Genomic DNA, 16619 nt, shown 5'->3' with positions numbered 1-16619 from the left:
CCCATCTAATCCGACATGAATCACACTTGTTCCATATGTTTCTATTTATTCTAATTAAAATAACTAATTAATCCACATGAATCTCACTTTGTACAAAATATATTCGTGCATCTTAATCTTATCTTCGAAGAACCATTGCTAAGGTACTAGATTACGGATCTCTCAAACTCTTACTATTTTAAATACAATTACTTCAACAGTATCCTTCTTATACATAAAATGCCTTGCCATAGTACAAGGGACCCTTTCTCTTTAAAGTTAACATTTCATTCTAGACTTAGCTTGAAATCCAATATTCTTAAACAACATTGAAAAACCAAAGTTTGGTACCAGTTTGCCTCACAGCTTTCCACCTTTCATAAGTTTTAAGGTTGATGAAGAAACAAAATTTCAACACCTTCCTTTCAAGTTCATATTCCAAGAAGGAAATAACTAACTAACAGTCTAATGTAAGATATTCACATAAAACATGGTAAAAAGCACAGACACTGTACTAGTGAACTGAGCAAAAGACACTGGTTCTAGCCATAAATAATAATAATAATAATAATAGTAATAATAATTCAAAACAACAACCACCACCACCTCATGCATGGGAATAGTGTTGGGAGGGCTGCATTTGGAAAACCATGTTTGGTGTCTGAGGTCCTAAGTAAGAAGACTCATGAAGAGAACTTCTGTGCAGATTTTGGCCCTGCATCTTAAACCCGTATGAGTTAAGGCCATAAGGGGACATGAAGACTTGTTCATGTGCAGGGTTGAGTGCCATAGCTACCCCTGCATTTGGCTGATCGCTCCACTGGAAATTCAATCCGGATGAGGCAGCATTAGAATTCAGCTGCTGGTGGCGTGAGAGCATTGCGGAATTTTGTGGCGAAGCAGATCTCTTGCTTTCATCAGAAGAAGTTCTGGTGGTTTCTGTGAGATTAACCGTTGTTATGTCATGGATGCTAGCCCTCCTCTTGTCCTTGCCTCCTGATAGTTGCCTGATGAAGTACTTCTGAGCATGGCTAGCAACTTGAGTTGGCGTCCTAGTGATCACATAATTTCGCGATATGTTTCTCCAATCACCTTTGCCATACTTCTTCAGCCCCAGTAGAAACAACCTGTGGAAAATTTTCACAAAATCATAATCAAATTTAAAGTCAAAACCAAAAATCTGATATAAATAGCACATGAATTATTTATTTTACTTAACCAAACCACCCATATAGTTTGCCTCATGAAAGCTAAAAAGACCTTAACACCACAAATAACAAATATCCAACAATTAATAACAAGATAGCATTATTGCTCCAACTCCTAGCTTCATACATAAAGTACATCATAATTCATAAACATAACTACATCCATTAACTCCTTACTGTCCTCATGTACATCAATTTTTCTTTTCAAACCAATTTACATTTTCAATAACCAAAAAGTAAAATAGTAAAATCATCACATAGTATTTCACACACACACATGGAATTAAAATTGAAAAAGCAAAAGTAATAATAAACAATAAGCAGCAAGGTTACACATACTTATGTTCCTCTTCAGTCCATGGCACACCTTTCTTCCTTTCCTGCTCAAGGGGTCTTCCAGAGGAGGATCTCTTAGCAGTGATTCCTTTGAAGCCATCATCATAAGCAGGACTAGTGTTCACCCAATCCAAGGTGAAGGGTGAGGTTGTGGTGGTACCACTACTGTACCCCGGAATTGGGATCAACCCTGCTTCTATGTCACAAACATCTGCTTCCAATTCCTTGTACTGCTTCACTACATCCATAACCGTCTTTCCTGGTATCATCTCGGCCACCTTGTGCCACCGATCGGGAGTGTCCCTATCATACACGGCAAGAGCATTCTCAAACAGCTTATTCTCTGCAGGGGTCCATTTGGTGTTGTTGGTCCTGTTATCATCAAGAAGCCAATTGGAATTGTACATGTAAGGTGATGCAGGAGGGAGGATCTCCATTTCCCACTTCATCACACCAAAAGTCACAACACAAATTAAACACACAAACTATGAGAGCATGTAGAACAAGGTTTTCAGCCAATTCAGGATGTTTTGGTTTGGTGTGTGTGTTTGTGTTTGTGGATTGTACTTGAAAGATTGCACAAACTTTATGGGAAGCAGGGCTGATTCAGGGCAAGAGAGAGAGGGAGATAGTAAGTGAGAAGCAGAGGTGGAGGTTTTACCACAACACTATGAAGGATAAATCAACAAGCATTTTTTTTTAAAAGGAATCAGAATAGCCTTTTTTTATGTGTAGGAAAGGAGGCATGCTCCTCAGGAATCTACAAAAGACCCACTTTGTTGAAGAAAAAAAAATCAAAGAGAATGCTCCAAATTGAGGTTCAAGATTATTACCTAATTGGTCCAAAAGGAAAAACCCTAGAAACCACTTGTGAGATGAGATCTAAACCCAATGAACTTCCCTCCCAGATACTAAACAGGAACTGAGACACAGCAAAAAAAAATGCCCACAAAAAAAATGACAACTTTGAGAGAGAAAAAACTGACAACTCTTTCTGCAGCTTCAACTTGCGCTTACCCCAATTGGGAAGTGATTAGAAGCTAAGGAGGAGCAAAAGGGGCACAGCCAAAGACAATGAATGTACAAACCCAATTAGGAAAGAGCAGAAAGACTCTGAATTTATGAGGGAAGAGGAAGTAGTAGTAGAAGAAAAAAGAAGAAAAGCTTGTTTAGAAAACAACACAAAACAAAACTTTTTTTTAAAAATAAAAATTCCACCTTTTCCCTGATGCTGAGCAGCAAAGAAAATATTGAAAAGAAAAAAAAAAAAAACTAAGCACAAAAAAGGAATAGGAGCCCCCCCAATGGAAAAAGAGGGAAATTATATGGAAGCTGAAAAAGCAAGAATGAATCTTAAAACAAACTTTGCAACTCTCTCCTCCTCAAAGGGGAAGGCACCACCAAAGGGAGAGAAACCAAAAAAGCAGTGGATGAAGCTGGTGAGCTGTGATTGGATGCTATGTGTTTGTGGATCCTGCAATGCAACTATATAAAAAGTTCCCTCTTATTATAATGGAGACCCCCCCCCTGCCTCTGTGCACTTTTTATTAAAAAAAAAATAACTATAAAGTAATTAATGATTTATAAATGCATCATTTACTGATATGCTATTTTATTTAATTCATTCATTTAATATTTTTTGTCTTTTTGATTGAGGTTCTAAATCAAATGGGGACTGGCAGCTCATCAAGCTTGGCTGTGTTGCACTGGTCAATGTAACATTGTAAAGCACCACTTTGGGATAAATATGATCCATATTTAGCCTTGAACGAAGGATTTCAGTTTAATTTTCATTTAATCGTAAAATTTTTTATATTGATAACTAATAAAATAGAGTAAATAATGTATATAGTAACTGTAAAAATTTTACGCTGTTATTTGATTGCAAACTACATATAATAATTACTAAAGTTCTGTCAAAAACAAAATAATTACCGAGTATATTAATGATAATTTTGTATTTATTGATAATGTATATATAATAGCAAAATAACCGTACTACTGTATTAAATGTATATATATTATTATTTATTTTTTAAGATGTATGTATACTAAATAGTAATAAATGATATAAAAATTTATTGTAAAACAATAAATGATATAGTATAAGTATTTATTGTCAAGAAATATCATTGATGATCTTAATTAGTATTTTGTTATTATGTATGTATAATAAAATATTGGTGATACTTAAAAAAATTATTACCAAGCAATATCATTTATTGCTATACAATAAATTCTTATATCATTTGTTACTATTATAATAGACATACATTTAAAAATAAATAAATTATACTCCAATATATGAAAATTTAACATAATAGTACGTTATTTTGCTATTATATATACTACTATATTAGTAAATATTAGTAGTAATAATATTAGTGAATGATAGTAGTACTACTACTATAAGAATTTATCGTCAAGAAAAATGATTAATGATATTAATTATATTGCTATTATGTATGTGTAATATAATAAATACAGTATAAAATAGTATAAGAAATTATTACCAAGCAATATCATTTATTGCTTTACAATAAATTTTTGTTCTCTGTTCCATTATTATTATTATTATCATTTAAGAGAGAAAAAAATCGATTCCTAAATAATTTTTTTTATTTAGTATAATTTTAATTATTTTTTTCTATTTATATTTGTGTGTAATAATAATAATAATGATAATGAAGATAATAATAATAATATACATAAATTAAAAAATAAGGTTTTTTTAAATGAGATAAAATACAAAAAATAAATTGAAATATAAAAAAATTATTTTGATATATTTTAATTAATTTATGATCTCATACACTATTAGGAGTTTTCAATTTTAAAATTTTAGAATTTAGTTTTAATGATAAAATTTTACATTCATAAATATATCAATTAACGCATTAAAGAAAATATTTAATTAATTGATTAATTAAAATTTTAAGTTTATTATCAAAGTTAAAACATGTCACAGAAGACATTAATATTCGTGTAAAGCTTGTGTAAATATTTTTATATTATCGATCAATAAATAAATAGATTATAAAATAATCAGTGAGTAATTATAATATATAAAATGTTTACACAATTAGTACATATTTTAGTGAAAACTGTCACATAAATAAATAAATACGATTGTGTGAAAAATATGTATACAAATATCTCATGTTAAAGAATAAATATTTGATTTTTTACATAAAATATTATAAAATAGATTCCCTTCTCTCTTCATCGTTTTTAAAAAAATATACTCCTTGCTCTATTCTACCAGAGTATTTCATTTTACATGGCATTTCGGGACAAATCCCAATTTAAATATAGTTTATTACTATTTGTCTACAATTTTATGAATTGTGGTCTTACTAATATTAATAACCAAGGAATTAAAAATAATAAAAATATTAAAAATGTGACATTTTTTTCACTGCTTAAATGTATGACATTTAATATTATTAACAGATTTGGACTATAAATTTTTTAAAATATATCTTCTATTGACTCTAACTATTTTTAGTGCAATAAATAAAAAATAGGTTTACATTTATATTTTATTAAATTTAATTTTAAGATTGATTAAATATGTAAAATGATACTTTGTTCATTATAATTATTGTATAAGAGAATAAAATTTGTCCAAAATAATTATCATTTTAATTTTTTAATTTAATATTGGTTATTTCCTCTGTCTCATTATAATTATTGTGTAAAAAAAATATTTCAAAATAATTATTATTTTAAATTTTCAATATAACATTAATTATTTTGTTCACTTATATTCATTATAGTATTAATGACAAACAATAAAATCTATAAATGAATTAATGATGACATAAAATTAATTTTATAAAATTATAACTATTTTGGGATGGAAGGGGTATTTTTTGGGATGGATGGAGTACATTTTCATCTATTTATTTTGTAAAATAACCTAGGATGACTATTATTTTAGGGTGGAGGTAGTATTTTTGTTCACTTGTATCCCTTGTAATATTAACTAATCATAGATAACATTTTATAAATGAATTGATGATAATATTACATTCATCGATATATATGAGATTTTTTCAACTCATTCACATCATTTAAGAAAAGTAATTAATTTACTTAATCATATTAAATTTATTAATAATTTATACTACTATTCCAATATTACCCTTCACTTCTCTCCTTACTTAATTGTTTTTCTCCTAATTAATTAACGTGATTTCTTATTCTTCTATCCTAGTAAGAAAGGGAGAGAGTAATTAATTAAAGATATTATAAAAAATAAATAATTAATACAATAAATCATTAGAAAATGGTTTTATAAAAAGAAACAATTAATATAACAAGAAATATATTATTTATAAGGATAGATATAATATAAAGTTAATTTTGTAAAGTTATTGTTGTTTTATTTATTTATGTAGAACTAGTTAGGATGGAGGGAGTAGTTTTTTATTAGGTTAAAGATTTTTTTATCCTTAATATCAAGTTTCAACAAATAATAGTTTAGGAAAAGAAAACTTATTTTTGTTTTGAGATTAACATAATATAATGAAATTAATTAATTCCTTAATAGGTGTGAAATCAATTCTGATAGTCAGGATAACACAAAGCACTTATCTTTTTTTTTTCAAAACTATCCCATAACAAAATTAACAAATATTAACGAGTTTTATTTCTTTTATTACCATGTCATTTTAAGATTAAGATTAATTACGGGTATTTTTGGAGGAAAAATAATTAATATTAAAAACATTTTAGATTGAATCTTATAAAAATGATTAAATTACATTTTTAATTATTATAATATTTTAACTCAGTTGATTGTACATGATGTGTAAGTTATTATAAATATTTAAGGATATTAATTAAGGAAGTAAAAGAAGAAACTTTTTTATTAACATGTGAAAAATATGTTCTTCTATAAGTTTTAAATGTGCTTTCATGTATGATTTTTAATATTTCATCCGTCCTAAAATAATTATTATCTTAAGTTATTTTATACAAATTAAAAATAATAATAAATAAAAGAAAGGGATCAATGATTTTAAAAAATTAACTTTATATTATTATTATTATTTTATTTAAATATTTTATTTTTTTATTAATATTATAAAGAGCAAAAGAATAATTAATATTATATTTAAAAATTAGAATCATAATGTTTTTTTTAGGATTATCATATCTATTTAATTTCTTAAAAGTTCTTTTTTTTTTATTGAGAAGGAAATAATGTTTTTTGAAAGTTGAAGTGTGGAAGAAGGGCACTTAAAAGGGGTAGCCGCCAAAGAAACGTTTCAGATGGATGGGAAAATGTCACTCCGCAAGTCGATGCAGTGGGCCCCACGTACGGTTGCAGAGTTAACACTTTCCTGGTTCGCCACCTTTCCACATTATTGTGGGTTTAGGATCTCTAGGACGTGGGTCCTTCAACACCCAACTGACGTACACACGTGTCAAATTTTCATTGGATAACATTACCTGAGCAGCATTCAGTCCTTTAAATTCTAAAATACTTCAAACAATTTTGTAGTTTAATTTAATAATATACGATGACAACTCTCCCAACAACCATTGAATTGGACCCACGTAAGGTCACGTGTCCTTTACAAAGGGCTTCAGTGTACGTGATCATCATCATGCATGTGTCAATGAAATTCCCTTTCCAATCAATAATTAAGAAATTTCTTAAAGGATTTATTTTTGTATAGTGAAAATTGTAAATATTCTTTATATTATTTTAAATTCACAAATTATTATATACAATACATTTATTAATTTTTATCACCACAACTCGTTTTTAAGTTTTAAGTTATAATATTAGTTTATAACTTCTACGACAACAATCATAAAATTCATACGTCATACATACAAATGCATCTGGTATCACCAACTTCTTTTTAAAAAAATCAAGTAGAGAAAATGAAACATGTTAAAAGTGTGCATAACTTATAATGAAATCATTACTTTTTTTTTTTGCATAACTAATGTTAATTTAGGCTAACGTGACAAATACTCACTAACATAATATCTCTTATAATTCGTGTGTCTGTGAATTGATTAAATTGGCGTGACAAATAAAAAAAATGACTAAATTAATCTAACAAAGACACTTTAAGAGATTAATATAAAAAATTTAAACTTCAAAAATCAAATTAAAACAAAAAAAAAATGAAACACCAAAAATATATCTTGGCCCAAAATTACAAAGGTTTTCTAAATGAGTTTTTCATCGGTTGATAAATTAACTAGTTATTTCTCATAAAAACATAAGAGGAAGTAATACTTTATATTAATTTTCTTATTTATTAAATAAAATCATATTAAATATATTTTAAAAATATTACAGATGTATTTTTATTTTATAAGCGTGTAATAAATTATTAAAAAATATTAAAATATAAACTTAATTTTAAGTATATGTTAAATTAACACTAAAAATAACTTAAAAGAAATTAATTAATACTATGTATATTAACTTTTCAATGATCTATTATTTAAAAACTTAAAGTTAAGTGTGTGAGGTGATCTTTTGAAAAAAAATTCAAAAAATAAACAATAAAAAAACATACTAAAAAGTTTCATACTAATTTGAAGAACAATCAATAATTCTAAGAGTAATTAAACGAGCAATTAAACGGTGTCCTAACTATTCATCTTCCCAGAAAAATCACCCATTAAAATTATGACTAACGAAACAACCCAACTTTTATTTTATTTTTATGGTATGTTTTCCTTCAAATGATCTCTTTTCTAATATTAGATATTTTATTTCTCTCTTGAATGAAAGACAACTTTAGGTGAAAAGTATTATTGTTGCATGTCATTGTTTAAAGTTAAATACTCCAACAACAGTAACAGTTTATTATTTTACTTACATTAAAAGATAGAAAAAGAGGAGGAAACAGAGCATGAGCATGCGCGTGAGCATAGTGTGCTGTAAAAGTAGGAGCGGAGCGTGGAGAGCACGCGGAAACGGGTTGGGTTGTGCAGCACCGCGTGTGGTTGGGAGAGGAACGAGCAAAGGCTAATGCGGTCCCCTTCAGATGTGACCAACTGCTCCACTGCTTTTGTCTCTTTCTTTTTCGATATATACGCCTTTCACAATTTCCCCTTTTCTCCATCCCTTTCACACCCTCCCTACTTATTCCAATGTTTTTTCCTTTCTTATTTATTATAAGACTTAAATTTAAAATAATGGTTAAATTATTCATTTGTTTAGTTCTATAATTTTTATTTTTTTTAATTTCTTTAATTTGAAAATAATATTTTTAATCTTTATAGTTTACATTTTAATTCTCTAGTTAATGTAGTTTAAAAGTATTCTTTTTAGTCCTTCTAATTTAAAAATTATATGACAAAAAAATAAAAATTATAAATTGTAAGAACTAAAAAAATTACTTTCAAAACTACATTAAAAGAAAATTAAAATATAAATTGTAAGAATTAAAAAAAATCACTTTAAGACTAAAAAATTAAGAATCATGAAACTATAGGGACCAAATGAGTAATTTAATTTAAAATAATTTTTATTTTTTATTATAAAATTTAATCTATTAATTAGTTTTAAATTAAAAATTCTATTACTACTTGGACTAAAAAATAAGTATAATTACCTTTAACTAAAAGTAAAGAAAATGTATTGATAATTAATAGTTTTAAATTTTTTTATAAACTTAAAATAAATTTATCATTATTAATTAAATTAATCATTTTTGTAATCTTAATAAAATACGTAATTCAATCTTAATACAAAAGCGAAAAGCGAAAAGTATCATTTCTCAAATATAAGTCTCGTCTAAGGCCCAAGGGGATTCTTTCTTTCTTCTTGCGTGTTGTATATTCTGTGCAAAATGCAACTGTCCTACGTCTACTTTAGGTGTCCCCAACGGGACTGTAAATTGTAAAATGAAAAAAAAAATGATTTTTTTATAGATGTTATAAATATAAAATATCTATTAGAAGAAAAAAACTTATTTTCAAATTAAAAATATTTTTGAATTCTATGATCAAAACATATAAAATCAGTTTATTTAAACTTAAAGTAAACAATTTTAAAATAAATATTTTTGAAAAGTATTTATTTAATCAACAGATAAGCTTAACAAACTGACTCATACTTTACTACTACTAATGATTAATCTTCACTTTCAAATTTTAATAAAATCTTTTCTTTTAATTATTATATTTTTTTATTCATACAACTCATAAAATAAAAAAGTAGAAATAATTTGATATCATGTTATAAACGGAAAGTATCTACTAAAAGAAAATATATATTTTATTGATGATTAATTTTTATAAAAAAAATTAATTGATCAATTTTAATAAATATTTTCTTTTAACTATATTCTTTTATTCATATAACTCGAATACAATATTTGAGAAATTTGACTCCAGTTAATATTCTAGAATAACGAAATACTAAGGAATAGTTTGAATGTAAATTAATTGAAGTAATATTTAGAAAGAAAATGTTCTATATAATCTGTTTGGGATTAAAGTAATAGAGTTTGTGTTCAGTTTCTAACCTTATCACTTTTCTATATGCATCATTCACACATGTAATGTGTGCTGGATGGATTATTTCATCATTCTATTTTATATGCACGTTGACTAACTTTGTATGCAACTATCGTATATTATTTTGTACATAAGCATTTAAATTATTTTTATTATAAACTTCAATTATTATTTTTATTGATTGAAAATGTTTTTAATAGTTATTTTTTAAAGAGTTTTTTAATAATTATTCTTGAATGAGATATTTTTTAGAGTTATTGTCACTTTTATTAATTCACGTGCCTTATCACAAATTCACAATCCTATATACTGTGTATTTAGTTTTTTTCCTATTTTTTATTCATCTTAAATATATATTTTACTTTTACTTTTAATTTAATAACATTAAAAAAATCATTCTCAATTTTCTAGCTCAAATAAAGTTCCTTTTATCCATATTATTTTCTTAACCGCTTATCTTTTGTCAAATTTTTTATGAGGAGGTATTTAAAGCTTCTATTAGATTTTTAACTAATTTTTCTTCTTTCGCATCAATTTAGTGTGAGATAAAGTGATACATCCACTTAATATTGTATTCTATAAATATCTAATTACTTTTTTTATAGATAAAAATAAAAGAGTTAGATATTTATAATAATTCACACTTATTTAATTAATTATGTTAGACCTGATTGAATTTATTATGTATACTTCAGTTAAATAAAAATAATATTTATATTCTAATTGTGATTAATTATGCTATTTGATATAATTTTCTTACAAATGATTCTTTATATAAAAAAGTATAAAATTAATAATTTTTAAAAAAGAAGCAAGAAAGTTTTTCTCTCTTTCCCATTAAAACAACTAGCCCTCTTTTTCTTTGTAGCTTGAGCTATCCACCGTTGGCTCTATTGCTTCTCTTTATGATGCATAAATCAACATCAACAAAAAGAAAAAGAAGACACAAGACAGGAGAGTAAAAATAGCAATCTTTTTTTTTTTTCTATCATTAAAATTTAAAATTGATTTCTGGATTATTGCAAAACTTGTCATGTCAAATGGGTTTGCTGCGAAAAAAATGACATCCACATTTGTAGAGATAAAATAAAGTTTCTTAATTGTCTAAAGAGTTCATTGGAGGAGGAAATTTTCTTCATGTTGATTGGAAAACAAGGATTAAAACTTGTCTTTGACGATTGAAGAAATATAATCATTGAGAATTCTTCCCGAACTGCAATATGATAATGAAAGGGCTCAACTATATGGCGGTCTATTAGAAGCAAAAGCAATATTTGATAAATTGATGACTCACCACAGTTGGAGTAGTGTTTACTAGAGAAGTTTTTTTTTTTTTTAATTCATAGAAATTAATCAAACTCAAGTAGATAAGTACTAAAATTTTACAGCAATTGAGTTCAATCCAAATCAAATGGAACTGAACTCAATCTTTATCTCATATTTTCTGAAATTAATTAATCAAATTGATTTATGTTAGTAAGGGAGTTATATTTTCACACGAGAGTAAAAAAAGACAAATGATAAACCATGTACTTCTGTCCCAAAATAATAATAGTCTTATATAGCTTGTTTTTATAAAAATCAAGAAAAATTAATAAAATAGATGAAAAAATAATAATTTTATACAATTAATTATATATTATTATTAATTCATTTATATATTTTATCATTAATATTAATTATAAAATATATAGTGAAAAAAGTAATTAATATTATATTAAAAAATCAAAATAATAATTATTTTGAGATAAATTATTTTCTCTTACACAACAATTATAATGAGATAAAAGAAATATATAAATATGTCTAAATAATCAAATTTTACTGTAATTATTTAAATATGAAATATAACATTTTAAAAGACTCACATCAGGTTAAGAAGGTCTAATTGATTAACTCCGTTAATTAAATTAAATAAGATATGTGAATTATTATATATATATTAATATTATTTTTTATTTTTACTGATAAAAACAAAGGCTCATGTAACACTGTGTTTCTTTTTAATAATCCTTCTGTTTTTTTATAATCTCACACTACGTGCTTTAATCTTAGATGTTCGTAATAAAATATAGTGATCAGTATATAGTCATCTATCACATAAAAAAAGTTATCTCAAAACTATTTAATACTTCATTAAATAATCTCTCATTAAATAAATTTTCTTTTCTTATATTTTTCTCTATAAGAAAGATAAAAAAATGTTTTTTCCTTATCTATATCTATTTCTTAGAGAAAATGTTACTGATGTATTTTTAATATATTATTTATTATTGGTTAAAATTTATTAAAATATAAAAAATGGACACATTAACTATAAAATAAAACTCATAAATTATATATATATTTTAATAAATTTCAATCACTAGTAAAAAAAAAATTAAAATAATATGTTAAATAGTGTTGCTAGGAGCATAATTTTTCTTCTATCCAAATTCGAAACTGTATATGAAAGGAAAATTTAACCATTATTTATTTACTGCTTTAAGTTTGAAATAGATGTACGTAACGTGATTGACTTGTTTCCGCAGGTTCTTCGAATTGGCTCCTCGAATCTCGCGCGTGACGCGTCCCTATTATTTAATGGCACAACGTCCCTCGCTAGTGTCACCTCACAACAATATTGCCCTTTGCTTATTCTGATTATTTGCCACTTCATTTTTCATTTTCAACAATAGGATTATCTATACGTCATTTTTAATGCATTTTTTTTTACATTATTTATAATAAAATAAAATAAATACGACCTTTTTATTTGAATACGAAACTAAATCATGTTTACCAAGAAGTTTGATTGGTTGATTGAACGTGATATACATGTTATAAATTTATTGATATTGAGTTTGCTTTTTATTGATATTTTTAATAATCATATTTAAAATAAGATTTTAATTCTATATATTATAAGTAAAAAAATTACATTATCGATCAATAGAAGTTACTGATAATTTTAAAAAATCATTATTATAAAAAATACATTTGATCATATATAATAATTTATAATTAAATTACAATATAAAAAATCTTTTATGCAAAATACATACACTATCTACACTTAAAATAATAAACCAGTGTAGTTTTCAACCCTTGGAAAATACAATTTGTTTTATTTCTATTTTTCTTTTAGATGGACGAAATGATTATCATTATTTCTTTGGAAACTGTGGCTTTTGTGACACATTCTATTTCTATGTAATAGATTATTCACATTGTTTTTGTAGAGTGCATGCATTCACTTCCTGGGGGAACAAAAGCAAACAAAACTATTTTGTCGCTTGAAATTGTTAAATGTATTCTCCCATTTAAATACTAGTTCTTGTTAACAAGATGCAACAAATAATGATGCTGTTCTTATCAAACATTAAATCCAAGGCAAATTTATCAAACATTAAATCCAAGGCAAATTTATGAAAGGGGTTTAGTTTTAAAAACTAATTATCAAAGAAGATCTTTTTTTTTATAACGAGAGTCTGTTTTTTGATGGGTATCGCTATTGAAGTTGGCGAGAAGCTTGGTGTCGCCTGTGCTACTGGCAAGACACATCCACGTTGAATCCGCCAACTCCATTGGCGTTACGGGCCTGACAAGGGTACTCTCACCTTCACCATTGACGAGATATGTTCAAGTTTAGTTTCCTGTCAAGAATATCATATATAGCATTGTTAGATACAAATCAGTGTAATTTGTTTTGTAAACTATTTACCAATGGGGTCTACTTAGCAAATTTGCTACTTAACACAAAAGTATCATATATAGCATCCTCAATTATACTTTTGTATAATGTAGACATCATCTCGTCCACTTTTTATGTTTTCTTTTTATTTATTTTCAACACATAAACTATTTAAATAAAAACTTCTGCTCTCTTTACGTATATTACTCTTTTTAATATCATGTTTTGACACATATAATTGTATATTCAGCGGTTAATCTGCAGCCATGATCCAACAAAACAGGCAGGAAGATTTTTATATTAATTAATATATTAAAGAGAGAAAAAGCCACCACTTCCCAAACCCAGTAATTATAAAGTATAGTTCCTAATTAAACAAGTAATATAATTAAAAAGTATATATATATTAGAAAATAATGGTATGAATGCTAAGTAGCATGATTTGTTTTTTTAGATCTTTGCAATGTGTTTTATTATCATGTGTCACTTGATAGTCATGTGGAGATAGAGTAGTTGTTGGAAAGAAAAGTGACTCCATATGAATTGAAATAATTAGTGGTTGGAAAGAAATAAATTAATAGAAAAAACAACATTAAATTATGAATGAAATAAAATATTGAACATGTTTGGGCAGTGACACGAGCTAACAACCAACTTGTTTCCATAAATAGAAAGATTCCCTTTTTCGTTGTGCTTTCAACAAAAGTGAGACAATGTGATTGTGGGGTTTTAGTTTAGGCTCTCTCCCAGACCCCAGTCTCCGTTATGCGTGTGGCGCATCAACTCATGTGCGCGCGTGCAAATCCAGCCAAAGAAGAATCTTTTTTTCCCAAGTCCGATATTAGGATGATTCTTCAACACATTAAATCACATATTAATCTTACTGGTAGTGTATGATTATGGTTGGTTTAAATTTTGTACATAGTAAAAATTAAATATAATTTTTTTTATTAAATAAATTATTCTCATTCATGTGAACTTAACTAGACTTTACACCCAACTCTCTTGGGGAGAAGAATCTTGATTTAGTTATACATATAATGCATCTACCAAACCAATACTTATTGCATTATTAGGAGAGGTTATGTTTCACAAGTTATTTCATTGGTTTTTAGATTTTTAATTTGTTCAAAGTTTGTTTAATTATTTGATAAATAAGTTTTTTTAGTAACTTTTAGCGTTTTTTTGAAACCTTACTTCAAGTAATATTTTTTTAAACATTAGTTTATAACTTCTGGTTTTTTATATTTTTTTATTTTTATCCTCAATATATTTATCTAATTTTCTAGTAATCATTTTTAAATAAATTATGATTTTATTATTTTTCTATCATCTTATATTTTTCAGCTACTTTAACACCTAATTTTATCAAACACTAATAATTTAATAGACTAGTTTTTAGTTTTTAACTTTTAGCTAGCTTTCTAACTTTTGGCTAGATTTTTAACTTACAACTAGCATTTTAGTTAATTTTATCAAACATAACTAAAATTGAAATCCCCTTCTCTTGGTCTAAGATAGTACCTTTTGACTTATGGAAGGGGAGTGCAATTGTTTAGGGTGTAATTCTTTCCCTTTTTTATTCTATATTATCTTTCTTTAACAAAAAAAAAACCAATGTTTATCTTCTCTCCCAAGTTCTTTTTCCCTCAAATGATTAGGTACTAGGGTGTTTACTAAATGGATTGGATCGACTATGAAGAAAAAAATTATTCGATCAAATTATTTTGGTTTTGTTAATTTATCCTCAAATCGATTTAGTTTAAATTTTTGATCCAATCTAATCCGATTCAATGGTTTGATTTTAATTATACTTTTAATTTTTTTATAGAAAATATTAAATAAAAGGTAAGTCATATAATAAATATAATAAAAAAAATAATTTAAAATATCAATTTTTTTATTTATATGTCATTGTATATCTAATGATAAAATGTTTATGCATCTTAACTCAAATAATTAGTAAAAATATCTCTAATTAGATATATTTCATAATAGATACAAGTTATATGATAATTTTATTAATACATAAGAAATAAAAATAAAAATGAGTGGTATTATAAATTTATGAATGAAAATAGAGTTTAATGTGAATGCACTGATGGTGTGAAAATAGTTTTATACAGTCATTCACTTACAAATCATTGTTTGAATTACTTTAAAATAATCATTTAAAAAGTTAACAAACTTATCATATATGATGGATTGTAATTGATGACTATGTAAAAAATTTTACACTATCAATGTATAGACATTCAACTCTTAAAAATATTTACATATGTATAAGTTTAGTTTAGATTGGTTTCTAAAATCAAATATGAATCTAACTCAATCTAATAAAAAAAAATTGATTTTTGATTTATTTGGTTTTTTAATATTTGGATTGATTTTTTCGATCTACATTGGATTGGATTGCTTTATGAACACCCTTACTAGGTACTAGATATAACCTAACTATGACAAGTTTATTGATATACAATTTTGCTTTGAAAGAGATAATTTATATATGTTGCTCTAGTTTCTAAAAATATGCATTTAGTAGTTGTTCTTATCGAATCTAACAAAATCTCCTGATGACATTCCTTCGTGAGCTAATTCATGAACGATAGTGGGATATACCAATAAAGATACTCTAACGCTCAAGTTAAAGGTGCAGAAGTAAGAACAAATATCAAAATATGGGTTGAATTAAGAGTTGGTTTACCTCATAAGGTAATGTAAATAAAAAAAATATATGATTTTATCTTATTTTTTATTTGATAACACATAACTTGTGATTTTGAGAAATATTTTTATCTTTCTAATAAAAAATGGACTTTTTCTCTTACCTTTGTTATGTCTAGTGTGTTCATTGAATACTGGGTAGACTACTCTGATGACCACCAAATAGGAAGGTTTGTTGAATTCAAGAATTCAAGTGA

The 16619-nt window shown here is 26.0% G+C and overlaps 1 protein-coding gene across 1 annotated transcript; it reads right to left on the bottom strand.

Moving 5' to 3' along the window:
* Positions 1 to 277: 277 nt before the first annotated feature.
* Positions 278 to 3008, bottom strand: LOC114397602 (transcription factor DIVARICATA-like). Its single transcript, XM_028359717.1, has 2 exons — positions 1527 to 3008; positions 278 to 1106 (listed from the first exon to the last, which is right to left on the bottom strand). Exons 1-2 carry the CDS (start codon positions 1970 to 1972, stop codon positions 587 to 589), a joined length of 966 nt encoding a protein of 321 aa, XP_028215518.1. The 5' UTR covers positions 1973 to 3008; the 3' UTR covers positions 278 to 586.
* Between the last annotated feature and the right edge of the window lie 13611 nt (positions 3009 to 16619).

The sequence above is a fragment of the Glycine soja genome, chromosome 18 (genome assembly GCF_004193775.1).
Source record: "Glycine soja cultivar W05 chromosome 18, ASM419377v2, whole genome shotgun sequence".
In the NCBI taxonomy this organism is placed as follows: Eukaryota; Viridiplantae; Streptophyta; class Magnoliopsida; order Fabales; family Fabaceae; genus Glycine; species Glycine soja.
This window is presented reverse-complemented; position numbering and strand designations above follow the sequence as displayed.